The sequence below is a fragment of the Ochotona curzoniae genome, unplaced genomic scaffold (assembly GCF_017591425.1).
Source record: "Ochotona curzoniae isolate NIBS_2020 unplaced genomic scaffold, NIBS_Ocur_1.0 contig_2861, whole genome shotgun sequence".
Lineage (NCBI taxonomy): Eukaryota > Metazoa > Chordata > Mammalia > Lagomorpha > Ochotonidae > Ochotona > Ochotona curzoniae.
The window spans coordinates 188764-213059 of record NW_024465620.1 but is presented as its reverse complement, the minus strand read 5'-3'; the positions used below and the strand labels follow the sequence as shown (position 1 = coordinate 213059).

The following is a 24296-nucleotide window of genomic DNA, read 5'->3' as shown; positions in this document are numbered from 1 at the left end:
GCCTGGGAAAGCAGCAGAGGATGCTCAAAGCCTTGGGACCCTGCATTCACATGGGAGACCGGAGGAAGCTCCTTGCTCCTGGCTTCGGATCGGCTCAGCTTTAGCCGTTGCAGTCACTTGGGGAGTGAATCAGCTAACGAAAGATCTTTCTCTCTGTATATCTGTATTTCCAATAAATAAATGTTAGGGAAAAAAAAGCAGCTTAACAATGCTGCAGCAACGCACTGGCTCCGTGCTTCCCGACCCCACAGCGTTGGAAGCCCAAGGCCAGCTGTGCACATTGAGGGGTGCGAAGAGCCAGCTGCTGGGATGCGGCAAGAAGCACACGCACAGCTCTACACGTTTGCTTTATTTTAAGAGGGAATAATTTAAGTCTTGTGACTGACAGTCTCATTGTAGTATCTGCCCTTACTGTACACACACACACACACACACACACACACACACACGCGCGCTCTCTGCAGCCAGGTGCTGTTCAGCTGGGGGAACCACCAGCACAGGAAGCTGTTGTAACTCTCGCCTGTGAGCTCCAAGGCAAGAAAACCACGGATCAAGACCTCAGCTCACCACTTCTCCGACCCTCTGGGTCACTATTCTGGCCTCGGTTCCCTCGTGTGTAAGATGGAAAGAAAGTTTAACAGCCATTACCCCTGGGGGCCAGCTGTAGGCTCACGCCGAACTGGGTGCCTAGTACCCAGTAAACACTCCAGAAACGAGAGCTGTAATGGCTGTTTACCCCTCCTGGCCCGCGGGGAAACAGGTGCACAGAGTTGAAATAATGAGGTAATAATATGAGTAATCAATGACAGAAGCTGGGGGCCAGCACCTGCCTGCAGCCACAGCGGCGCCTTGGAGACTCCGAGCCGCCCTCCTAGGAGCTGTGTCCGTCCCCCGCTACGAGTTCCCGAGAGATGAGGGGAGTCTCACCCGTCACACACCCTGCTCCTGACCTGGGTCCCCAGACCAAGGGCTGTGGGCTCGCTGTCGCCCAGCAGCCTCGGCGTCGGCCGCCAGCAGCGGGACAGCTGCGCCCTCCAGTGGCAGAAGTAACCCACTGCTGGGAGACTTGGCTCAGGAGGGTGAGGATACTGGGAACCAGTGGCAGCCAGGCCCCTCGACCTTCACAGTGTGACCCTCCCAGTCCCTACTCGCACATTCTCTTTCCAAAATTCTCTTCCAGCTCGCTCCCGGTTGTGGGCACGGCTCCGAGACTGTGTGCTGGGCCCTGCAGGTTCAGCCAGGAGTCCCCTGACTTGCCCACTACAAGCCAGCGCCCTCAACACCCTCCAGATGTTCCCAAACCTACCCACATTCTTGGACTCAAAGAGAATCTCCGGAAGAGGCGTCGGATCTCCGGCCTGAGCTTTCCTGCCGAAGTCAAACTTCTCCCTCATCTTTCTGGGTCGCTCAGTCCCCTTCCCTCCCTCTCTATCCCTCTCCCCCAGCCCTCATCACCCAGCATCCCCAAGAAAAGCCCGGTCCCTCAATCCCCCAGAACTCCCAGGACCCCGGGGCTTCATCTGCTGCCTGACAAGCTCAAGAGCGCTGGGTTGGGGTACTCGGGGTTCTCGATGACGCCAGGGCCGAACTTGAGCTCCAGGAAGCGCCGGTAGTTGTTGGGCGCCTGCGCCATGAAGCCCGCGAAAGCCAAGGGCACCAGAGGCTGCAGGAAGTGTTCCGGGAACTCCACGTCCTGCCGGTGGTCCAGCCACGTGTCCTTGGTCATGACCCCGTTGCGGGGGTAGAATGGCCACAGGTCCACGTGCAGATGGTTGCTCTCACTGTACTGCACGCGGAAGAAATCGCCCTCCACGGCCTTCTCCCACACGAAGCCGCGCTCGTCCACCACTGAGCCAGCCTCGGCCCCCCGCAGCTGTTCGCAGTTGCCCACATCCTCCAGATAGATGCCTAGGTCCACGTCGTAGTCCCACGGGATGATGTCCCCGTGACGCGCGGCCCCCAGCAGCGAGCCACCCTCCAGCCAGTAGCGCACGCCGGCCGCCTCCAGCACGCCCACCACGTAGCGGGCTGTCTCCCGCAGCGCGCGCAGGCAGCACGGGGGTGTCCAGCGCCCCTCGTACAGGTAGGATGGTGTGTCGCCTACCACTGTGCCAAAGCAGCGCGCCGTCTCCTTGCCGCAGCCGAACCACTCCAGTCGCCCGCCTTCCCAGCTCACCAGGCGGATGCCCAGTGCGCGTAGCAGCGCCGCTCGCCGTGCTCGCCCTTCGCGCTCCGCCTTCCAGCGGGCGTGCGCTGTGCCCAGTGGGGGCTGGCGTGCGGCGGCGAAGGGCCAGTCCAGCAGGTGCACGGCCCAGCCACGCAGGGCAGTCTGCAGGAAGAGGCTGGTGCCCAGCGGCCGGGCCAGGGGTACAGAGAGATTGAAGAGGTCGCGGGCACGAAGGAGCACCACAGCATCCCCGTCCAGGGCATCGCAGCGGGGTGCGGAGGGTGCAGCGGCGTAGCTCGCGGTCCACTCCCGCAGGCTCACGTTCAAGGCCAGGCACCGGGCAGGGTTGGCCGTGGCCACTGGGGCGGCCACCAGGCGTGCGCTTCCCTGCCGGAGCGCCTCCACCATGCGCTCCAGCTGGCCCGGGGTCTCAGCCCGCGTGCCGTCTGGCACCAGGGCCACGAATTCGGTGTTCACATAGGTCTGTGGGCGCGAGGCCGCAGCCGGCCTGTCCAAGGCGGGCTGTAACAGGGCCAGGCGAACATTGGGGATGCGAGGCAAGGCCAGGGGCGGATAGGGCAGCGAGTCTGCCACCACCACCACAGGCTGCGCTGGGTCCTGCTGCAGCAGGGAGTCCACCAGCTCGGGCACGGCGTTGTCAAAGGTCTCGAACTCCCGTACCAGCACGGTGACACGGGGGCCGGAGGCGGAGGAGGTACGCCGGGAGCCCCGGCCACGGGAGTGCCTGGGCTGGTGCTGCAGCCAGGAGACATAGATGAACACCAGCAGGTTGAGGGTGATGGCGGCTGCCAGCGCAGCCTGGCAACGGGTGAGCCGCATGGGGCCCAAGTCAGGCCCTAGCTGGGCCTCGGTGACATCCTGGGGGGGAGAGACAAGGGAGGGGGTTGAGGCTGGCAGGCAGGGGCTGCACTGTCCTGGCCTACGGCCGGGCTGCAGCTGCTCCTGTTTCCTATTTGCTTCAGCTCCGAGTGTCCTTCCTCCAGGAAACCCTCCCTGACTGCCCAGGCTGGGCCAGGCACACCTTTGGGGTGTCTTCAGGACCCTCGGGGTTCCCCCATCCCAGTCTCCGAACCATCACTGCATGGAGAAGTATCTGCACCCCTCCTTCCCCCCGCCTGCGGACTGGTGAGCCTGGCCCGAGCCTCCAGCACTGCCCACGATGGCGCTGTTTTGCATGTTCAACCTCATCCTCCTGCTCTCTGTGGTCACTCACTTAGCCTAGTCGGTCCCTCCCTCAGTCTCATACACTTCCTCCAGGAAGCCTCCTCTGATTTCTCCCTCCACAGGGCTGGCCCCAGAACTCTGACTTCTCCAGGTGTTTAAAAAATTTTTTTTTATTGGCAAGGCTGATTTTACAGAGAGAAGAAGCAGAGATCTTTCCATCTGCTGGCTCACTCTCCAGATGACCGGCTGCAGGGGCCCAAAGAGGTGAGCCGTCCTCTGCTACTTTCCCAGGGAAGCGGAGCAGCTGGGACATGAAGCAGCACCTAGCACCCACAGGGACGCTGGTACTGCAAACAGAGGAATACCTTGCTATGCCACAGAACTAGCCCCGGCTGGCTCGACTTTTCATTTTCGCTTCTTGCTAAGGTGCACCCTCGGGGGAAGCAGGTGGTAGCTCCAGTCGCTAGGTGCCTGGCCTCACGCGTCCCCCATCCTTGCCTACTCCATGTGGGGATGGGTCTGCCAGCTCCCTAGACTGTGAGTCCTGCAAGGGCATAGCCAGAGCTATTTTGTGTGTCCATGGCCCAGGGCCCCGTCCTGACAATGGACTTGATGGGGGGAAAAAAAAAAAAAAAGGATGGTTGGATGTTAGTGTTGTGGCACAGTGGCTAAAGCCGCTGTCTGCAACGCCCCCAGTATCCCTGTATGGGTTCCAGTTCGAGTCCTGGCTGATGCACTTCCTATCCAGCTCCCTGCTTATGTGCCTGGGAACAGCAGTGGAAGATGGCCCAAAGACTCAGGAGAAAAGCTCTTGGCCACTGGGGCCATGTGGGGAAGTGAGTCAGTAGATGGAGGCCTCTCGGTCACTCCCTGTCTGTCACTCTGTCAGATAGATAAGAAAACCTTTTCTTGAGTGGGGAAAAAAAAAAAAGTAAAAATAAAAAATAATGGCAAGGCTGGAGTTTCTGTGCATCAGTGAAGTCTGGTCAGCTCAGTGCTAAACTGCATCGATGGACAAGTCCGCATCCGCAGGCCTGCCTGGCCTGCCTGCTCCCCGTCTCTCGCCAAGGCACCTCGCAGCTCCTTTACCACCCCAGTCCCCTTCTTTCAGGCCGACTCAGACGGTCCCTAAGGCCCCAAGCTGCAGGATGGGTGACGCATCCCAGGATGAACCCGCCCACTGGGGGCGCCTGTGTCCTGTACTGCAGGGCCTGGGTTCGAGACCCTGCTGGGGTTGGTTTAGTTTTTTACTCATGCACACTCTCCAAAGAGATTCACTGTATTTATTTGAAAGGAAGAGTTAGAGAGAGGGAGATGGGAGGAATGGAGGTCTCCTGCCTGCTGGTTCATGCCATGGTTGGGATGTTGTGTGGCAGGTGGTGGTTTAACCCGTTACGCTCCACGGCCGCTCTATGAACGTTCTCAGAGCTGGCAGGTGTTGGCTCAGTACATGGGTCCATGACACATGCACGACCAGAGTTCAGGGCAAGTGGCTTTGGCCTAACCCAGCGCCAGCTGCTGCAGCTGTTTTGGGAAATGAACCAACAGGTGCAACATCGGTCTTTCAAATTTTTTTTTTTCCTTAAGATTAACAGTCTGGGCCCGGCAGTGTGGCCTAGTGGCTAAAGTCCTCGCCTTGAACGTGCCGGGATCCCACATGGGTGCCCTCGTACAGGTAGGTTCTAATTCCAGCAGCTCCACTTCCCATCCAGCTCCCTGCTTGTGGCCTGGGAAAGCAGTCGAGGATGGCCCAAAGCCTTGGGACCCTGCACCCGTGTGGGAGGCCCAGAAAAAACTCCTGGCTCCTGGCTTCAGATTGCCCCAGCTCTGGCTTTTGTGGTTATCTGGGGATGAACCAGCGGATAGAGGATTTTTCTATCTTTGCTTTCTGTAAATCTACCTTTCAATAAAAATAAGTATTTAAAAAAACAAAAACCAACAGCAACCTACAGATGCATCAGGCAACCAGCAGGAGGCGCGCGAGAGCTCACTTCACACCAGGTGGGCTGGGAAGGGGTGGACAGCACGCTGACAAGGTGGGCCCCGCTTTTCCTCATTCCCGAGTTCTCTGGGCCTGAGCTCTCTGCTCCTACAGCTGCAGAAGGCAGAGGGCGTGCACAAAACGAGAGCAGCAAGCAAGCAAGCCTAGTCCGTGGAAAAGAACAGTTTCCACCTGCGTGCTTGGTGACCCCAAAGGATTTTCTTACCTCCTAGGCTGCAGGCTGGGGCGGCTCCGGGAGGGCGGCTCGAGTCCAGCTCAGTGGCATCGCTGCGGGAAGAAGAGAAACCCCGAGTCAGCCAGTGGCACACAGGACAGCAAGGTGGCATCAGGGAGTCCTTCCTGACCTGCCATCAGCCAGGGCACCACCTGGGGCATCTCAGGCGTCAGCTACCATGACAACCTTGAGCTGCTTCTCTCTGGAGAACAGGGCTCACAAATGGTAACCATGTTACCCCCTCCCCAAACATACTCCACCCCTAAGAGACAATCCCGTGGTCCCTGCTTTGGCAGGCCTGGTGCCTAGGGTCCCTGGAAGGAAAGGGGGGTGGGCTATCATGTTACCATAGTAACCAGGGCTTGGCCTTGTCTGTTTCCCACTTCCCTGGGGGCTGGTCCAGGTCCTGAAACCATAGCAACTGGCCCCAGCAGACTCTTTCCTCTAAATAAAAACACCTGGTTGGTTTGGTCCAGGGGCCCTCCCACGGATGGAAGGGGGGCGATGGTTACCATGGTAACACCAGCTGGGTAGCTACCGGGGGAGGGGGTTGGGAAGAGATGCTTTTCTTAGCGATTAGTGTCTTTGGGGCTGTGGGCTCTTTCACCGGGGTGCAAGGTGAGAGAGGGATGCCATAGTGACAAGGCTGGTAGTGGACAGGATCAGCAGGGACGTAGATTAGCTTAGAAATCTCCTCCTGGTTCTGGGTTTGGGGCTCCTTAACCACAAAGGTGGAAGGAACGAGGGAGGGAGGAGGACGGTGCTCCAGGCTTCCAAAGGGTTACCATGACAACTGGCTCAGCCAGGCACCAGAAAGGATGCCCGTGTTCCCCGTCCCCCCCCCCCCCCCCGCTAATTCCACCCCTAGTGGTCACCCCTGACAATGACTGTCCAGGACAAGGGTATGTGGATTTGGAAAAAGAGTCAGACACGACCCCTATCTTCATCTTCATTCCTGCCAGAAGCGCCCAGGCCGGCGCGCGCGCAGGGTGCCATCCTGGGCTCGCGCGCCCCCGGCCCTCCCCTCCCCACGTCGCCCGTGCCAAGCGCGCGCGCGCGTCCCGGGGCCGACCAGGGTGGGCGAGGCGCGCGCCCGGCCTCCCGCTCGCCCCCGTCTCCCCGTTCCCCGCCTCGCGCGCGCGCTGCGGGGTGAAGGGGGTGGAGGCGGTGGGGGTGCAGGCGCGGCCGCGCAGGCGCGCGAGGCGGAGCGGGCGCGCGGGCCGGCCCCGGCGCCTCCATGATGGAGGAGCGAGCGGCCGCCGCGGTCGCCGCCGCCGCCTCCTCCTGCCGCCCGCTCGGCTCCGGCGGGGGCCCCGGCCCGGCTGGAGCGACCCCAGCTGCCACCCCTGTGCCCGGGCCTGGCCCGGCCGGGAAGGGAGGCGGCGGCGGAGGCAGCCCCGGCCCCACGGCGGGCCCGGAGCCCCTGAGCCTACCGGGAATCCTGCACTTTATTCAACACGAGTGGGCGCGCTTCGAGGCCGAGAAGGCGCGCTGGGAGGCCGAGCGCGCCGAGTTGCAGGTGAGCACCGACCCCGGGGACCCCGGCCCCCCACCCCGGCCCGGCCCGGCCCGGCCTCACCCGCCGCCGCCGCTGCCGCCATCTTGAAGCAATGGCCGCCGGGACGGCCGGGAGGGGGGCGGGCGGGGACGCGACGGTCCCCGAGAGCGGGTGGGGGGCCGGGAGGGGGCCGGGGTGCGGTGTCCTGAGAGGACCGGGACGGCTGGAGGTGGGAGTGGAGCAGGGTCCGGGGTGCTGCGGAGAAAGGAGGTGGGCCGGCGGCGGCAAGAAAAGGGGGCGGAGGAGTCAGTCGGACTCAAGTGGGAGGGCGCGCAGGGCAGTTGGAGAGAGGAAGACCCGCGGGGGTCTCAGCTAGGAGGCTGCAAAAACTCGCAGGTGCCTAGGGACTCCCACCCCTTTACTCCCTTCCTTTCCGTGTCCCTGGCCAGTGCGGGGTTGAGAATGGAGCCGAGTGTCAGGGCTGCGGGCTGGGGGATAGACCGGGCTCCGGGGGTGGGTGAGTGGGTGCGACTTGGGACTTACTGCCAGCCAAGAGCCGGGAGGCGCAGGGAGAGGAAGTCCGGATGGGGTGTGTTTCTGGATGTTTGGGCGATGGGCTGACTCGTGACTGTGGGGGCGGGAGAGGGTTTGGAGGCGTCCCAGGAGGAAGAGGGTGCCCTGGGAGGAATCCGGTGAACCCCGACTTGTGGCTGCAGAGTGCAATTCAGAAAGAGTCCTGGGGTGGAACTGGGGACAAGGCAGAGGGGGCTGTCCCGCCCGTTGGGACACGGGGCCAGAGAGCCTCAGTTTAGGGGTGTGGAGAGCTGTGGTGACCAGGAGAGGAGAATGTCGGATGTCAGATAGGGGACCCTGAGCTGGGATATGGGGTTCTGTGTGTGGCCAATGTGGAGATGAGGGCGGCCTGGACAGGCACACGGAAGGGGGACCTGGGTACGCTTGAGGGATGCGTTCTAGGGTTAGGAAGGCCATAGGGGATGCCTGTGGTTGATCCTGGGGAAAGCCGGGGTGATGTGGAGAGTAGCTTGGGAGAGATGGGTGCCCCAGAGTGAGGGCGGCCAGGTCTCACACATCCGGTGACACGGTTCGTGACCTTGAGGAGTGTCAGGTGTGAGGGGCCTGAGGACCTCCATGGGGCATGGGGCTGGGATGTTCTCAATGGAAATTGCCAGCATTTGCTTCTGGCAGCCTGGCTCCCCACCCCTCCCCCACACACACCCCAGGATTGTCTGGTGGGAGTCCTGTCTGGGGAGCAAGCAAACATTTGGCCATTGTCCCCGAGGGTCCCATTCAGGTGGTGCTGATGCTGGATCCTCCTACCTGCCCATAGGAGTGCAGTCTTTACGTAAGGGCTGTGGGCTTGGGTCCTGTTCTCTCCTCTCAAAACTGTTTCCCAGCATCCATCTTGCTGGGCTTCCTCAGTACCCCGTGACGGAGGCAGGGCCAGTGCCATTACCTCACTCAGCAGCCAGGGTCACAGCCACTGTGTGCTGGGGGGAAGGTGCAGTGTGTGCCAGGCTCGGTGTGAGGCATGGCAGGTGCATGCCATGGTTGAATCCCAGCAGCATCCTGGGCAGGGAGGACTGAGGCCGTCCCGGGGTGGGTGACTTGCCCAGGGGCAGAGCTGGACTGTGCTGGCCACCTCTCTACCACCCGGGCCGGGACCCCAGGATGCTCGGGACCTCCTCATGTCACCCCGAATCTCAGGTAGTTAGTTTGCACCTGCTGTCTTAGAGGCAGCTCACCGTATGGGTCCCGTTGCCAATGACTGCCCCTCTGGCATGGACCCCCACCCCAGGACCTCAGCCTGGTGGCAGCCTCAGCTCTCACGTGTTGTATGTGAGAGATCAAGCCTCTGTGTGTGAGAGAGAGACCCTTGATGACCTCTCTGCATGCAGTCCCTGCTTCCGTGCTCCTTGCATGCCAGCAGGGAGAGCTGGTTCATCTCCATGGCCACTGTGGCCCTGGTGGCTGCATGTGAGACACAGTCTGGCTCTTCTGCCTACAGAACTGGCCACAGTGAGTGGCCTTCCAGCCCTGGCGTGTGCATGAGGCATAGGAGGCGGGCAGAGTAGGCTCTGCCAGGCCCCTTCTGGGTGTCCACGCCCGAAAGTAGCACCTCTTACACGCCTTGCCAGGAGCCACTTCCCACCAACAGGTGTCAGAGCGGGACCTGCTGCTCCTAGCGCCAGGTGGCCTGTGTGCGTCTCATGCCCACGGCCTGTGTCTGATCACAGTGGGGGAGGTGAGGAAGGCATGAGGTGTCCGTCCTGGGTTGGTCTGCGTGTTCACGCATCTCTGAGATGGAGCTCTTTGGGGAGGGAGCCGAAGCAGAAGTTGCCTGGGGCAGGGGGAGGGGGAAGAGGCGCCATGGCGGGTGGGAGGTATGGGCCGGACCCCTCCCTGGACTGGGCCAGACCTGGGTATGGAGAGAGGAAGCATGGGCCCCTGGGGAACCCCAGTACTGACCCTTGAGGAAGCTTTTTAGGTGTCTTTGCTGGAGAGGGAACAGCGGGAGAGGGGGCGGCTTGTCTCAGAAGGGCTGTTTCTGGAAGAACATGGGATTCAGGAGTAGGTGTGGTGAGCAGTGCGCACGGCAGCTCCCAGCCCCGCCAACTGCCACCCGCCACCCGCTGAGGCCAGATGGCTGTGGGAGCTGGCTGCGACCCTTCCCTGGGGGTGGGAGTGGGGCGTCCCACTGCCACCAACCCGGAATGCAGTGCCAGCTACATCTTCCAGTGCCACATGGGCCGGGGAGGACAGCAGAACAGATGGGAACTGGTGTTGTCGCTAGGAGAAGACCAGGGCTTGAGGAGGCGGCAGAAGGAAGGAGGAGACCTGAGTGAGCTGGGCAGGTGCTGTGCCTGCTGCCTTCCCCATCCAGGCCGTTTCCGCCTGGAGTTTCAGTGCTTGGCCCGTTGTAACCCCTACCCCACTCGGGTCCCCCTGTGGCTGGAGTCCCCTTTGCGACCCTCGCACACTGTCATCCCTATATGATCTCCACCTTTGCTGGCCTTGCTTCTCCAGTCTTCGCCGCTGCTCCTTTGATACAACCTGGTCAGGAGTCCCTCGGGCCGCTTGCTGCTCTTGTCCCCGTCCTCTGTTAGTCACCTCAGGTCCTCATCCCTTCGTCCCCTCCCTAGGGACCTAGTCATAGTGCCTGGAAGTTGTCCCTGCTCAGCACCTGCCTGCTCCTTGCACAGTGCCTGCTGCCCAGGGGGTGGATGCCCCATGGGATGGCACTGTCGAGGCTCTCACCGGGCCAGGCTGGGCCAGGAGGGAGCAGGTGCGTGGGGAATGCCGTGGGGTTGGGAATAGCGGGAAAGAGTATGGGGCTGGTGTTTGGTGCCTCCCCTCAAAAAACTGATCCAGGACCCCATTGGAGTCAGTCTGACCTTCCGTGTAGAACATGTGAAGGCTTCTCCCTGGCACCCCGGTGGTGGCATTTCCTTGTCCTTGTTGCTGACTCTGCCCTCTTCCTGCTGGAGCATCACGTCCAGGGCCAGGGCTGGGTCAGTGTGGGTGGAGTGGACAGAAGAAGGGCCGCGCGGTTGGACAGTGATGCACGCGCGTCCCTTTGTGTTGATTCAGAAGGCAGCCTGCCACCACACGGGTTGTTAGCAGGACAGAGACGTGGAGGTGGGTCCGCTGGGGCTTGGAGAGGCCAACACGGGTGGACAGAGTGCTCCCTGACACAGGCTTGCTTCCCAAGTTCCTGCCGGGGCTGGGCTCAGGTCCCACCAGAGCCAGGAGCCAGAAAATCCAGGTCTCCCGAGGGGTTGGCCAGAGCTGTTAGTGGATCACTCACCATTCCTTGCTTGAGTCCGTGTTGGAAGGAACCTGGCCTTGGGGCGGCAGCCAGATGTGCAGGCTGAGCACAGCTGTTCGGGCTGCACTGGCTGGCCCACCATCGTTTTTGTGGTTACTGCCCTCAAGTAGGGTGGGCTAGTTAATGGCACGAATGGGCCCGGTGTCCCATCCAGCGCCAGGTGTCACGTGACAGTTGCCCAGCTCTGCGGCCCTGCAGGTAAGAGCAGGGCTGCACCCTGCTCCAAGCACATGGATATTGTGGTCCCTTGGAAAGCCTCAGGGGAGGATGAGTGGCATAGGGCACCAGGGGCTCCAGGACCAGGTGCACAGGGGGCCGGGTAAAGCTTTGACGGGGGTGCAGCTGGGGGCGCTGCCGTGGAAGCTCCCTGGCAGGCACGTGGTGCACAGGGAAGCTCTGGCTGTCTGAGAGGGCAGAGGCTGGTAACCCCTGGAGCGGGTGCATCTCAGCGAGGCAGGGGAGTGTGATGAGGTCTGCTGAGTTGTCTATTCTTGGCTGGGCCCTGGGCTGCAAGGCTAGCACCTGAATATTAGGCGTCCTGGGGTGGGGGATCCTCGGAGAAGGGAAGATATCTTAGTGAACTCACACGGCCACATGGCCTGGCAGGCAAGCCCTGGGCGGGGTGGGCAGGGGTGACAGTGGGACATCAGGAATGGGCACCTGTACCCAGGGCTTCTGGAACTCGGTCAAGGCCATGGACTGCCACAGCCTGGGCCGCCCAGACCAGCAGACAACAGGAAGTGCCCAGCCATCCCCACCCCAGACAGATGTCCAGTAGGAGGCCCCTTGAGGTTACTTGTGCTGGAGTGGGGGGTGCAGGTTCAACTCAGCCACCCCCTCTGGTCCTCAAGCTCCAGAAATGTCCTCCGGCACCTGCCAGCGACAGATGCTGTGGTAGGAAGTGGGGAAGAGGGAGGGAGGGCGCCTCCTCCAGCAGCGCGCTCCTGACGGTTCCTAGCTGGGGATGCCTGGCTGCCCCCATCAATTACCTGCCCTGGTCTCTCTCGAGAAGGGCAAATGCCAAGTTTAGCCCAAGTTGGCTCAGTTAATTTCAGGGGTTAAGGACTCCAGCTTTTTCATCGTGGGTGACCCACACACCCAGAATCTCCCGAGGCTCCCCAGCACCCTGGATCAGGGTTGCAGCACCTACGGCAGTGGCTTCAGGGCACCCCGTGGGTTGGGGCTGGAGCTGTGCCTGTGGGGGCGGTGGGCTGCAGCACCCAGCCCTGAGCCCGCCGCTCCCATTCCCCAGGCCCAGGTGGCCTTTCTCCAAGGAGAAAGGAAAGGGCAGGAGAACCTGAAGACAGACCTGGTGCGGCGGATCAAGATGCTGGAGTACGCACTGAAGCAGGAGAGGTGAGCTGGCCGCCTCTTCCCCCAGCCGGGTGCTAGGAGCCGAGGCGGGCAGGTCCAGCTGGGGGTGAGGCCTCGTGGTGACCGCTGCTGGCCTCTCCCCTCCCCATGTGTCTGTCCGCTCACTGTTTGTCTCTTAGGGCCAAATACCATAAACTGAAGTTTGGAACAGACTTGAACCAGGGCGAAAAGAAGCCGGATCTGTCAGAACAAGGTACCCGGCCCCCTGTGCACCTGGTCCACCCCATGTGCCTGCACCTCTGTGATGGGGAATGGCGGTGCCCCTTTGTGACTTGGCTGCACAGAGCAGAGGTGGCCCTGGGGCAGGAATCACAGCGCCCACCCTGGTGGGCTGCTCTGTGCCGGGGCCTGCCGTCCCTCTGTGGCGCTGAGACACACACAGGCAGCTCCCTGCGTCCCTCCTGAGACATGGGGGCTGGGGCTGTTTATGGGGTTCCATGGACACTGTGGGAGTCATCACCTCGTTCTCCCCCTAAGTGCATTGTTTGTGGAGTGTGGTCGTGTCGCCTGCAGGGCACAGCAGAGAGCAGAGGTGATGTGCTCAGCGCCCTTGAGCCCCTCCAAATCCAAACTCCCAGAAAGCAGACCCAGCCCCTCTGCAGGGGTGGGGGCGCGGGGTGAATGTGGTATGATGGAGCAGTAACAGTGTGGGCAGCAGCCTGGTGGCAGCATGCCCTGGGGACAGGGGACGTCTGGCTTGTCCCCGAGTTTCCTTTGACATGCTGAAGTGTCTTGGCTGCCTCCCTCTGGTCCTCACTGCCTTTGGCAGAGACTGAAGGATTGAGTTGTGAGGTGCAGGTGTGGTGGCTAATAGTGGCTGCCACGTCCTCAGGTGTCAGGAACCCTGTGGAGGCTGTACCCACTGGCCTTTTAGTGACTGTCACCCACTGCTGGCCAGAGGGCAGTACCCATCCTGGTTAAGGCTCCTTGTGTAGTCCAGGCCTGATACAAACATGATGGATGAAACACATTAGTGCACGGATGGGTCACCTCACCTGTCCAAGGTTGCCTGGAAAGGGGGGGAGTTGGACTTGAACCCAGTCTGCCCAGTCAATCCCTGAGGCCCAGGTCAGCCCTGTGTGGGGAGGTAACGGCCCCAGGTCCTCTCTGGGGGGTGACTGGTGCGCAGCAGCTGGCGTCACAGCACCCAGCCCAGTGCCTGACTGGGTTTGTGGGGTGAGGAAAACAGAGTGACAGGCCAAGTGAGACATCCCCACCCCTTCTCTCCATCGCTACTTCCCCAGTACCCAACGGCCCCGTGGAGTCGGTCACCCTGGAGAACAGCTCGCTTGTGTGGAAGGAGGGGCGACAGCTTCTCCGACAGTGAGTATGGGGACGTGGGGGTAGGGTTCCTGGGGACAAGGGGCACATTCAGACTGGGAGATGCAAGGAGCTTCCACAGTCTTTCATGCCCCCAATAGGGACACGGGACCCTCAGGATCTCAGACAGCTGGGAAGGCTGGTACCAAGGACTTCCCGGAGGAGGTGGCGTGGGGTCTCCTGTTCCTGAAACATGAACCTAGTGCCCTGAAGCACTGTCCTTAAAGGGTGAATTTAAGTTCTTGGTTAGAAGTGTTATTTAAAAGCAGAGATTTCCCACAGATTCTCACAAGGGCCAGAGCTGAGCCAGATCAAAGGGAAAACCAGCTGGTGTTCCCACTGGGGTGCCAGGGGCTCAGGTATTTGAGCCACCACCTATTGTCCCTAAGGGGCATCAACAGGAAGCTGGAGTGAAATGGAGTAGCCAGGACTAGGAGCAAGCACTTGGAAGTGGGATACAGGCATGCAACAGCCAGCAGCCTGGAATTCCATCCAGATCTTCCACACAGGGGCAAGGCCCAAACACTTGGGGCATCTTCTGCTGCCTGACCAGGCCACCAGCAGGAGCTGGATGGGAAGTGGAGCAGCTGGGACATGAACTGGAGCCCGGAGCCCGTATGGGATTCTGGCACCATGGGCAGAGGATTAGCCCTCCTCCCCTGCGTTTTTAAGGCTTTACGCCTTTACGCCAGCTGGCTTCACAGTGTTGATTTGTAGGAAGGAGTACAGTCAATTGCCCAGGTTCCTCTTACCTCCTTACCTCCCAGCAAAGTTTCTTATGACGTTCCCTTGGCCTTGAGAGCACAGGGTGTGGTGTCACCTTCCACATACAGGGATGTTTTAAAACAGATGGGCCTGAGCAGGGGCACACAGCTTCAGTTCTGTCATGTGCCTTAGCATGGCTGTCCTTGATTGGCGCTGTGCCCCACGGGTTTCCTGCCTGGATACCCTAAGTATCGTATCGTCATGGGAACAAAGGCTTCAGTGGAAATTATCTCAAAAGCGAAGCTGTGGTGTTGGCGGCAGTGTACCTGCCGGGGCCGGGGTCCACTCTGGAGAGGCCCCCTGTGTGAGGGGCCTGGTGGCCACCTGACCTGCCCTGCCTCTGCCCCCCTCAGGTACCTGGAAGAGGTGGGCTACACAGACACCATCCTGGACATGCGCTCCAAACGTGTGCGTTCCCTGCTGGGCCGCTCATTGGAGCTCAACGGGGCGGTGGAGCCCAGTGAGGGGGCTCCCAGGGCCACGCCGGGCCCCGGGGTGCTCAGCAGCGGCGGCGGGGGTGGCGGCGAGTCACTGCTGGTGAAACAGATCGAGGAGCAAATCAAGAGGTGAGCCCTTGGCCTCTGCCAGCCCCTCGGAGGTGCCTGCGGGCTTGTTGCTTCCGGAATGCTCGGGTTTGGTTCAGGGTTTTCTGCCACAGGCTCCCTGTGGCCTCCTTGACCAAGGCGCCAGGGCAGCATCGAGCTGGCACCTGCTGGAGGCCAGCGCTGCTCTCGGCACACACCGATTAGTTCGTGTCTCCTCGGTGTTTGTCCTGTCAGGTGGTGCTGAGAGCTCTGGATAGCACAGGGGGAGAGGCGAGAGTGACAGGGCGACAGGCTCGCTGCTCTGGACTGGCAGCCAGGGAGGGCCTCTCGGTGGAGGTGATGTCGGGTGGAGAGCGAGACAGGAGAAGCCACCTGCAGAGCTGAGGGAGTGTTGTGGGCACAGTCACCATCTGTGCCCCAGGTTCTGAAGCGGAAAGGACTCGGCCTGCAGGGGGCAGCCTGAGGTTAGTGTTGCCAGCTAGGGAGGCAGAGCGCTGGGCAGGGGCGGGCCGTTCACCTCCAGGCAGCCTGGAGGTGAGGCTGTGGGCAGGCCTGGCCGTGCAGAGAGGACAACAGGGATGACTCCTGTGGGATGAACCGCGGCGGGGAGGGGGCCGTGGTCCCGAGGGTGGGCTGGCTCCTTGGGGTGGTTCATCACCCCTCACAGAGGTGCTGCTCCACTGATCCAGGTGCTGGCATCTGAAGCTTAGCTGCAGTTCAGCACTGCAGGGCTGTGACCCCACAAGGGAGCGAGTAGAGGGAGGAGAGCTGAGCCTGGGCCTCCCACACACAGCGGGGAGGAGCAAGCGGGAGGTGGTGGCATGTAGGGGGAGGGCAGTGAACGGCAGGCTGGATTGTGGGAGGTGAGGGGGGATCAGGCAGGCGGCTATGGTCCTTTGGCCAAGGGAGGACCTTGTGCCTGGGTGGTTTGCAGGAACTTTCTAGAACATTAGCCTGATGGCTGGAAGGAAGCTGTTTGTGTTGATCCGGTCCACCTCAGAGTCATGTCTGGCACAGGTTGGAGGCCGGGAGGTAGGTGGAGGGGAGCGTAGGCTCCTGCGATCAGGGGTCCCCCAGCCCCTGCCCGGCCTCCTGCCCGAGCAGCCCCCCTGGACTGGCCAGGTGCTGTGCTGGGTGCTCAGTCACAGGTGCCTTGCAGCTTTCCTTCCCGCTCAGCATGCGTGGGCACACTGGCTCCGGCTGCCCCCGGAATGATGGTTGTAGCATCAGGCAGGGGTTGGATCCAGGCTTTGGCCACCAAGCCCGTGTGTCCTCTGTGGCACTAATATCCCCCGGGGCCCCATGTCGTGGGCAGGAATGCGGCAGGCAAGGACGGCAAAGAGCGCCTGGCCGGCTCGGTGCTGGAGCAGATCCCCTTCCTGCAGAACTGTGAGGACGAGGACAGCGACGAGGACGACGAGCTGGACAGCGTGCAGCACAAGAAGCAGCGCGTGAAGGTGGGCCCCATGGCCTGTCTGGGTGGCAGTCAGGGGCGCCCAGGGCCCTTCACCCCGGCAGCCTGCCACACCCCATGGCCAGCCCGGGCATCCTGGCGCGGTTGTTCTGCCTCCAGCAGAGGGCGCATGTTGTCGGAGCCCTACCGAGGCAGCTGGCAGGAGGCAGGAGCCCAGGCTGCTGTGTTGCCAAGACCCGAAGGCCTTGGGCTTTGGCCAAGAGACCTTCTGAGCTGTGTGGTCTTCACCTTGTCCCAGCTGCCGTCCAAGGCCCTGGTGCCCGAGATGGAGGAGGAGGACGAGGAGGATGACTCTGAAGACGCTATCAATGAGTTTGACTTCCTGGGCTCAGGAGAGGATGGGGAAGGTTCCCCAGACCCTCGGCGTTGTGCTGCGGACGGAAACCCCCACGAGCTGGGTGAGCGGGCAGTGCCCCGGCTGACCACCGCTGGCCTTGCATGCCTGTCCTTTTCCTCTGCACACAGCCACGTCCAGCTGCTTCCTGTCGGGGGGTCTCCACCGGACGGACACGCTTCCTCAGGGTGGAGGGTTGAGGAGCTCACAGGGCACAAGCCATGGGCAACAGGCTCCTGACCCATTCCAGGGAAAACCCCTGCGGGCTGCAGGCGGCTGTCCAACTCTGGCCCGGCTCAAGGAGGGAACAGGATGAGTGACTTGGGGGAAGGGCCGCGGCTTCCTCTATGTCCTGTGCTGCCTGGCCAGGGGGGCCCTTGGGTCACATGGGATGGGGGCTGGAGGGTCCCCACATGCCTCCGTTTCCTCTGCCCTTCCCCCGCCTGGGACCCAGAGCTCAGTGCCCCCCACAGTGGCTGGGAGGCTGTGGTGATCAGCAAGGCGACTGGGGCAGAGCCAGGGGAGATCACGGGCGCTTGCACCACCCTCCTCTCTCTGGTCCCCGCAGAGAGCCGGCGGGTCAAGCTCCAGGGAATCCTGGCTGACCTGCGCGATGTGGATGGGCTGCCTCCCAAAGTGACAGGTCCCCCTCCCGGCACGCCCCAGCCCCGGCCCCACGAAGGTAAGAGTGCCCATCCCAAGCCTTGCCCCCGACATCCCCTGGGGGCCATGGCAGAGGGAGGCTGTAGCGCCCAGCCCTCCTGGGGCCTCCGGGCCCTCAGGGCTGTGACCCAGCCTCCACTGCAGCCAGCCTCCCCGTCCCAAAGTTGGTCTGTCTGTCTGTCTTCCCTCTGTGTCTGCCCTGTCCCGGCTGCCCGTCTCTCTGTCTCCTCCAGCTGTGACTCTCCGCCTCGTGCTCTCGCTCGCTCTCTTCCCAGCACCTCATCTCCCTCTCTGCCTCTCTCTGTCTCTCTCTCCCTGGCCCTGCCCGCCCCTCCCCTCCCCCTAGCAGGTTCCTTTGGCTTCTCCTCAGACGTCTTCATCATGGACACCATCGGGGGCGGGGAAGTGAGCCTGGGGGACTTGGCGGATCTCACCGTCACCAATGACAACGAGCTCAGCTGTGATGTAAGTTCTTGGCTCTCTGTCAGAGGACGCCGTGAGGTCGCCTAGCAGTCGAGGGGAGCGGTGCCTAGGGGCTGAAGCCCACATCTTACTCACGGTGCCTCTCTCCCTCGGGGTGGGGGATGGAGGTCGATGCAGGGACCAGGCCAGTGTGGTGTGAGTGTGGCAGTGGGGCCAGGCTCGAGAGGCCCCTGGGAGCCAGCAGTCCTTGGCAGTCCCGGCTGGGTCTGGGGTGCGGGAGCTAGGCTGAACGGCTAGGCTGCACCTGTTCTGGAGAGTGGGCAAGCACCGGGGACCATGTGACAGTGGGTTCCGGCTTGGAAGGGGTCATGACTGCCAGCCCAGGAGGCCCGCCCACCAGTTTCCTCGGCTTGCCGCTTTAGAGCATGGGCACGCGTGCTGTCCCTGGCATTTTGCCCACGTAAGCCTGTTGATGGCTCTCAGATCTCCCCATGCCCAGGTCGGTGCCTGGTCTCCTGGCCTTTCCATCCTCTAAGACTTTGTAGCCTTCTAGCTGTTGTTTGGCAGTCGCCATTGTCCTGCCCCAGTGCGGGTTTCCCATGGGGTGGCCAGAGCAAACCGCATCACGCCCTTCTCCCAACTTACATGGCGACTGGTTTGACTTGGAGTGACATATAGGTGCCTGAGGGTGGCTCACCTGCCTTGCCCCTGCTCACCTCTCTGATCCTGCCTCTGGCCACCTGCGCCCTTGCCTTCTGCATGCCAGCCACCCCAACCTAGGGTGCTGCTCCTATCCTCAGAGGACTTCTGCATGCGCCACTGGCCCCTCTGTCTTGGGTCAAGATGTAGTTATCTGAAATGCAGTTACGGAGGTGGGCTGTGCCTGTCTGCAAGCAGGAGCCTGGAGCTCCATCCAGGTCCCCAGGTCTCCCCCATCAGTGGCAGCAGGTCAAGCGCTTGGGCCTTCCTCTACTGTTCTCCCAAGCGCATTAGCAGGGAGCTGGATCAGAAGAGGAACAGTGTGGACTTGAACTCTGCAGGGATGCAGGGTGTAACTGGCCACACCCTGACACTGCCTCCCTCCCCCTCTGATGAAACCCTGCTTGTTTGTTACTTCTCAGGAAGGCCTGGGGTGCCCCCTGAGGATGAAGGCTGCCAGCTTCTGTCCTCTTGGCCTGCTTGTACTGGGCAACCCCATGCACCTGTGGGTTACCCCTCAGTGAGGGGGGCAGCTCTGTATCCCCGGGAACCAGCCTGTCTCAGGGATTGTCAAAGGAGTGTGGGGGTGAGTGTCGGGGTGTTGTTGCTGAATGCCAGGTGAGACAACACTGAGGCCGCTCTGCCCCCGCAGCTCTCCGACAGCAAAGACGCCTTCAAGAAGACATGGAACCCCAAGTTCACCCTGCGTTCACATTACGATGGCATCCGCTCCCTGGCCTTCCACCACAGCCAGTCGGCGCTGCTCACCGCCTCCGAGGATGGCACGCTCAAGCTCTGGAACCTACAGAAGGCGGCCACGGCCAAGAAGTGAGGGCCGCAGTCTCCAGCACACGTGCGGGCAAGCAGGTGGGCGGGCAGGCCACTGTGCTGGGGACAGGTCATGGTGACACGCGGCCCCTCTGCTCTTCCTCGCAGGAACGCTGCCTTGGACGTGGAGCCCATCCATGCCTTCCGGGCCCACAGGTAGGGCCGAGTCACAGGAAACCCTGTCTTGAGGCCTTGGTCCCCACCTGCAACCCTGGGGCTCAGCGCTGACTGTCCCATGCCCCTGGCTCGCAGCACAGCCCTCAGGCGGTGGGAGGCAGGGCCCCAGCTCCTCCAGCTCCTCTCATCCTCCCTGGAGAAATGCTGGCAGAACTTGAAGGTCCCTCAGTCAGGGAAGGCCTTGACCCTTTTGCCTTGCTCCTCCACCCATCTGTGCCATCCAGGGGTCCTGTGTTGGCAGTAGCCATGGGCAGCAACAGTGAGTACTGTTACAGCGGTGGGGCAGATGCCCGCATCCACAGCTGGAAGATTCCAGACCTCAACATGGACCCCTATGACGGTTACGGTGAGGGCTGCTCCCTGCCAGCCTTTCCGGCTCTCCTGTCTGCGCGAGCTGTGTTGGGCCCTCCCCATGTGTGCTGCCCACCTGGGGCTGTGTGTGGTGGTGGGTGTAGGGCTCCTGGGCTGGCTGGGTATAGCCAGGACACCAGCGAGAGGAGACCAGGATGGAGGCAGTGGGCCCCAAGGGAACGGGGCAGCTGCAGAAGACAGGCGGGCCAGCATGGGACTGCGGAGGGACTGCCTGGAGGAAGGGGAAGTGGGGCTGGAGAGGGGAGGGGGCTGGTGGGGTGCTCTGGGCTTCATCCTGGGGTCCTTTGGAGTCAGGAGGAGGAATGTCCTCCCTTTCCCGGCTCCCAGCTGCCCTCTGACCAGGATGCCACACGATGTCAGGGGGCAGAGGGCTGTGTCCTGCCTTCCACAGGACAGCCCCAGCCGGTGGGTCTGGGCAGGATGCTGCAGAGCTGGGAAAGGCTCCTGCCCCAGATGAGGGCGCTGAAGGCCCTGTAGGCCAAGGGCTGGGCCCACCACCTTGAGCAGAAGCCGTGTGGTGGCGCTGGGCCAGGCCACAGGGATACTACCACACACGGTGCCCTGGGGAGCCACAGTGAGCAGAGGGGAACTCCCACTAGAGCTTCCAGCGCAGCTTCAGGGCACAAGTGGACAGCCACTGGGCTGACCTTGCCCCTCCGTGTGGCCACCGCAGATCCCAGTGTGCTGAGCCACGTGCTGGAGGGCCACAGTGATGCCGTGTGGGGCCTGGCCTTCAGCACCGCCTGCCAGCGCCTGGCCTCCTGCTCAGCTGACGGCACCGTCCGCGTCTGGGACCCCAGCAGCAGTGCGGCCTGCCTGTGCAGCTTCCCTACGGCCAGTGGTGAGCGGGCGGACGGGCAGGTTAGGGCACCCTGGCACCGGTCTGGGAGCCAGTAGGGCCTGTTGGTAGCCTTGGCTTTTGCCTCCTACCCACAGGGCATGGCATCCCCACCTCCGTGGCCTTCACCAGCACCGAGCCTGCCCACATCGTGGCCTCCTTCCGCTCTGGGGACACCGTGCTCTATGACCTGCAGGCGGGCAGTGCCCTCCTCACACTCGAGTCCCGGGGGAGCAGCGGTAAGGAGGTGCTGGGGCCCGGCCTGGCTTGGTGGGGCCCAGGGTTGAAGACCTCCTGTGACTCTGGGGAGCCAGCTGCCTGCCACTACCCATGAAAGCCCTGGGCCTCCGCGGCTCAGCTGGGAGGAAGTGAGGCCCAGTGGAAGGGCCCTGGGGGAATGGGGAGAGTGCGTCATGGACACCCCACAGGCCCGCCTGCCAGACAGGCCAACCATGTCCGCCCCATCGGGGCCACCACCACCCAGAGCACGGGGGATGAGTGGCCTGGGTCGGGAGTGGGGCCCCAGGTTCCTCTGTCGCCTCTGTCCTCCAACCTTCCTTCTTCCCATCCCCTTTCCTTCCAGGCCCAACCCAGATCAACCAGGTGGTGAGCCACCCCAGCCAGCCCCTCACCATCACCGCCCATGACGACAGGGGCATCCGCTTCCTGGACAATCGCACCGGTGAGGCTTGGGCAGGGCGGATGGGAGGTGTGACCTGCAGCCCAGTCCCAGATGAGGCCCTACCAGCTGCCTGTCTCCCCTCAGGGAAATGTGTGCACTCCATGGTCGCCCACTTGGATGCTGTCACCTGCCTGGCTGTGGACCCCAATGGTGTCTTCCTGATGTCAGGGAGTAAGTAGCGAGCTTCGGGCTGTTGCTTCCCCAGTGGGATTCAAACACAGGCACTGGCCCCTAGCACATGCTCAGGACCCTAGGTGCTGGGCCAGCATCATGCCAGATACCTGAGCGGGCACTGAGGCTGCTGGTCCTGCTCAGGCTCATGGTGCAGTGGGTGCTGGGACTGGCGTCCCGACCTACCTGGTTCATTCCCCATGGGGCATTGAGCACTGGTCCCACACTGCTCAGAACCCAGTGGTGCCTAGAGGTGGGGCGGGGATCTGACCCAAGGGAGTAGGCTGCAGCTGCCCAGGGCCCGGAGGGGCTTCTGACATGGGCCACTGCTGGCAGCAGTGGTTGTGTGCACGCGCGTGTGTAGACAAGCGGAGGGACTCTGGGTGCTGTGATGGGAGCAGCTCAGCCTTGCGGGGCGGCTGAGGGGACAGACTGGGGCTAAGCCAGGCGCAAGGAGATTGAACCCAGGGCCCCCTCCCCAGCCCCATGGATGGGACTGAGCCTCCCCAGCCCCAGGTCCCTCTCTCACCACCCGCCCCCAGGGTTTCCTAAGAGTCCCCCACCCCTGCCTGGGCCAGACCAGGAGGTCCTTGCTCAGCTGTGCCCGTGTGCCATGTGCTCCATGCAGTCCCGTACTGTGACTCCAGCACCCTAGGGCAGGGCGACTTGCCCTTCTTCCTCATTGTATTCCGGGTGCCAGTAAACACCCATACATGTGGGTGACAGGGTAGGGGTGGCAGTTGTGTCCTCGCCAAGTCTAGGGCCTCCGGGCATGGCCTCGGAACTCAAGAGACAGTACCCTGAACCAACCCCGCATCTGTGCAGGCCATGACTGCTCCCTGCGCCTGTGGAGCCTGGACAACAAGACGTGCGTGCAGGAGATCACGGCCCACCGTAAGAAACACGAGGAGGCGATCCACGCCGTGGCCTGCCACCCCAGCAAGGCCCTCATCGCCAGCGCCGGTGCCGATGCCCTGGCCAAGGTCTTCGTATGATGCCCACCTGGCCCCACCCTGGCTGCCACACTGGCTGGAGAGGGGCCGGGCAGGTGGGGCTGAGGTGAGGGGTGGGGATGAGGAGGGGGACGTTGCTGCAGCCCAATGGGGCCCCAGTGCTGTGTGGGGGCAGGGGTGAAGCTGTAGGAAGGGCTTTGGGCTAGCCCACTGTCGCCCTATCTCCTGCAGGGGACTCCTAGCCTCGCTCTGGAGGCGGAGGCCTGGTGGTGCTAATGGCCCTGTCCCCGGAACCCCTCCCTGCGGCACTCCTGCCCAGCCACTGGCCACTGCCCGCTGCTGCTGTCAGAGTTGCTTCTGGAAGCCGCCACAGCAGTACTGGGGTCCTCTGGGGTGTTCGGCTGGGATGCTGGGAGGTGCCACATTCCCCAGAAGTCCCTGCCCTCAGGGGGAGCTGTCAGCCCCTCCTCCCTGACTTCCTGACACTAACACAGGCCTGGGGGGCCCTCCCGCTCCTGCCCCCATGATGCCTAGGAGAGGGGTTAACTGTTACACCTCACCCCTCCCTGGGGTGGTCTTCCCAGCCCTTAGCGGAGACAGCCTGCCTTGGTGTCTCCCAGGGCACACGCGGAGGGCGGGCTCCCTGCCCCCTGTATATCTGTATAAAGAAATGGGATTGTAATGGCCCCCACGTTATCACTGTGTGATAGTCTCCATCGCGCCCCCACCCCACTCTCTCCCTCTATTTATTTCACTCTTTGTTTGGGTTCCGCCCTGTGGCCCGGTCCCACCTCGGGTTCCCGTTTATAAGCCCCATCCCCTGCGTCCCTGAACTTGTATGTGAAAAATTGTCTCAATAAATCCTTTGGAGTAAGACGGGTGTCAGTGCTGTATGCAGGGGAACTGGGGAGGGGGAGCCAGCTCTGCCTGGGCAGGGTGGGGCAGAAAGATGTGAGGGGTTGGGGTTTTGTGGTAGAGTGTGGGGGGGAAAGGGGCCCAGAACTTGGGTGGGGTGCGGGTGGAGGGCGGAAGTGGGGGCACAGGACCGAATCTCCTGGTGCGCCTCCTCTGTCCCCAAGCGCTCCCTCCCTGGGGAGAGCCTCGACAGGCCAGTGCCTGAGGCTCGCCGCCCCGCCTGGGCACATGGCTGGGCCCACATAGGGCCAGGCGGCTGCAGTGCCCAGACCAGCCCACATGGCGCTGCCCCAGATCCACTAGTGAGCCCCACAGTGTCCCAGGCCTCTGCCTGCTGTTGCCCTGGGTTCCCAGAGCAGTTCCGGAGGAGGGAATGTGGCTCCAGGCTGCCCCCATCCGCCTCTAGCCATGGCCCAGTACCCTCCTGGGCCACTCCAAGGGCTGCACCACCTGCTGGCCAGGTGTCCCTGGTGAAGGCCCAGCAGCTCTCCGAGATACACGTGATACCCCGGTGGGGCGTGAGCCTGGTGGGACTGGTTGGCACGGTGCTGTGACATTCAGCTGTAGATCCCGCGCAGGGCGCTGTGGCCCCAGGCTCCGTGGGCTCCACGTGGCCTGGCTGCCCCCCTTCCCCTTGGGCTCCTTGCAGCTTCCCCAGGTGGTGGTTGGGGTTTTCGCTCCAGCCTCAGACTTCCTTCCTTCCTCAGCCCCAGCCCCGGATGTGGTGACAGAATCGACACTACAGACCTCAGCCGCCCCCAACAGCCCTGAGGCAGAAGGAATAGGGGCTCTTCTTGGGGTCCTGGGCTGACCCAGGATCCAGGCCTCAGAGGGCAAAGGTGGTGCCTGG

The 24296-nt window shown here is 62.4% G+C and overlaps 2 protein-coding genes across 5 annotated transcripts; one reads left to right on the top strand and one right to left on the bottom strand.

Moving 5' to 3' along the window:
* Positions 1-1073: 1073 nt before the first annotated feature.
* LOC121154820 (fukutin related protein) lies at positions 1074-6586 on the bottom strand. 2 transcript variants are annotated; one of them, XM_040977858.1, is made up of 3 exons: positions 5916-6586; positions 5560-5621; positions 1074-3046 (listed from the first exon to the last, which is right to left on the bottom strand). In XM_040977858.1, the coding sequence occupies exon 3, from the start codon at positions 3005-3007 to the stop codon at positions 1517-1519; it is 1491 nt and encodes a 496-aa protein (XP_040833792.1). In that variant the 5' UTR covers positions 3008-3046; positions 5560-5621; positions 5916-6586; the 3' UTR covers positions 1074-1516. The 2 variants fall into 2 exon arrangements, with proteins under 2 accessions (XP_040833792.1, XP_040833791.1); XM_040977857.1 differs by having other exon boundaries at positions 5560-6586.
* Positions 6587-6780: 194 nt separating this feature from the next.
* On the top strand, positions 6781-23405 carry STRN4 (striatin 4). Of its 3 annotated transcripts, XR_005883614.1 has the most exons (18): positions 6806-7087; positions 12166-12269; positions 12407-12480; positions 13532-13610; positions 14726-14938; positions 16233-16374; positions 16630-16789; positions 17294-17407; positions 17738-17853; positions 19163-19338; positions 19447-19494; positions 19740-19861; positions 20561-20728; positions 20824-20964; positions 21309-21407; positions 21492-21578; positions 22404-22637; positions 22763-23405. XR_005883614.1 is itself a non-coding variant. In XM_040977856.1 (17 exons), exons 1-17 carry the CDS (start codon positions 6806-6808, stop codon positions 22571-22573), a joined length of 2274 nt encoding a protein of 757 aa, XP_040833790.1. In that variant the 5' UTR covers positions 6781-6805; the 3' UTR covers positions 22574-23405. The 3 variants fall into 3 exon arrangements, 2 of the variants coding, with proteins under 2 accessions (XP_040833790.1, XP_040833789.1); XM_040977856.1 differs by having other exon boundaries at positions 6781-7087; positions 17759-17853; positions 22404-23405; XM_040977855.1 differs by having other exon boundaries at positions 22404-23405.
* Positions 23406-24296: the final 891 nt, after the last annotated feature.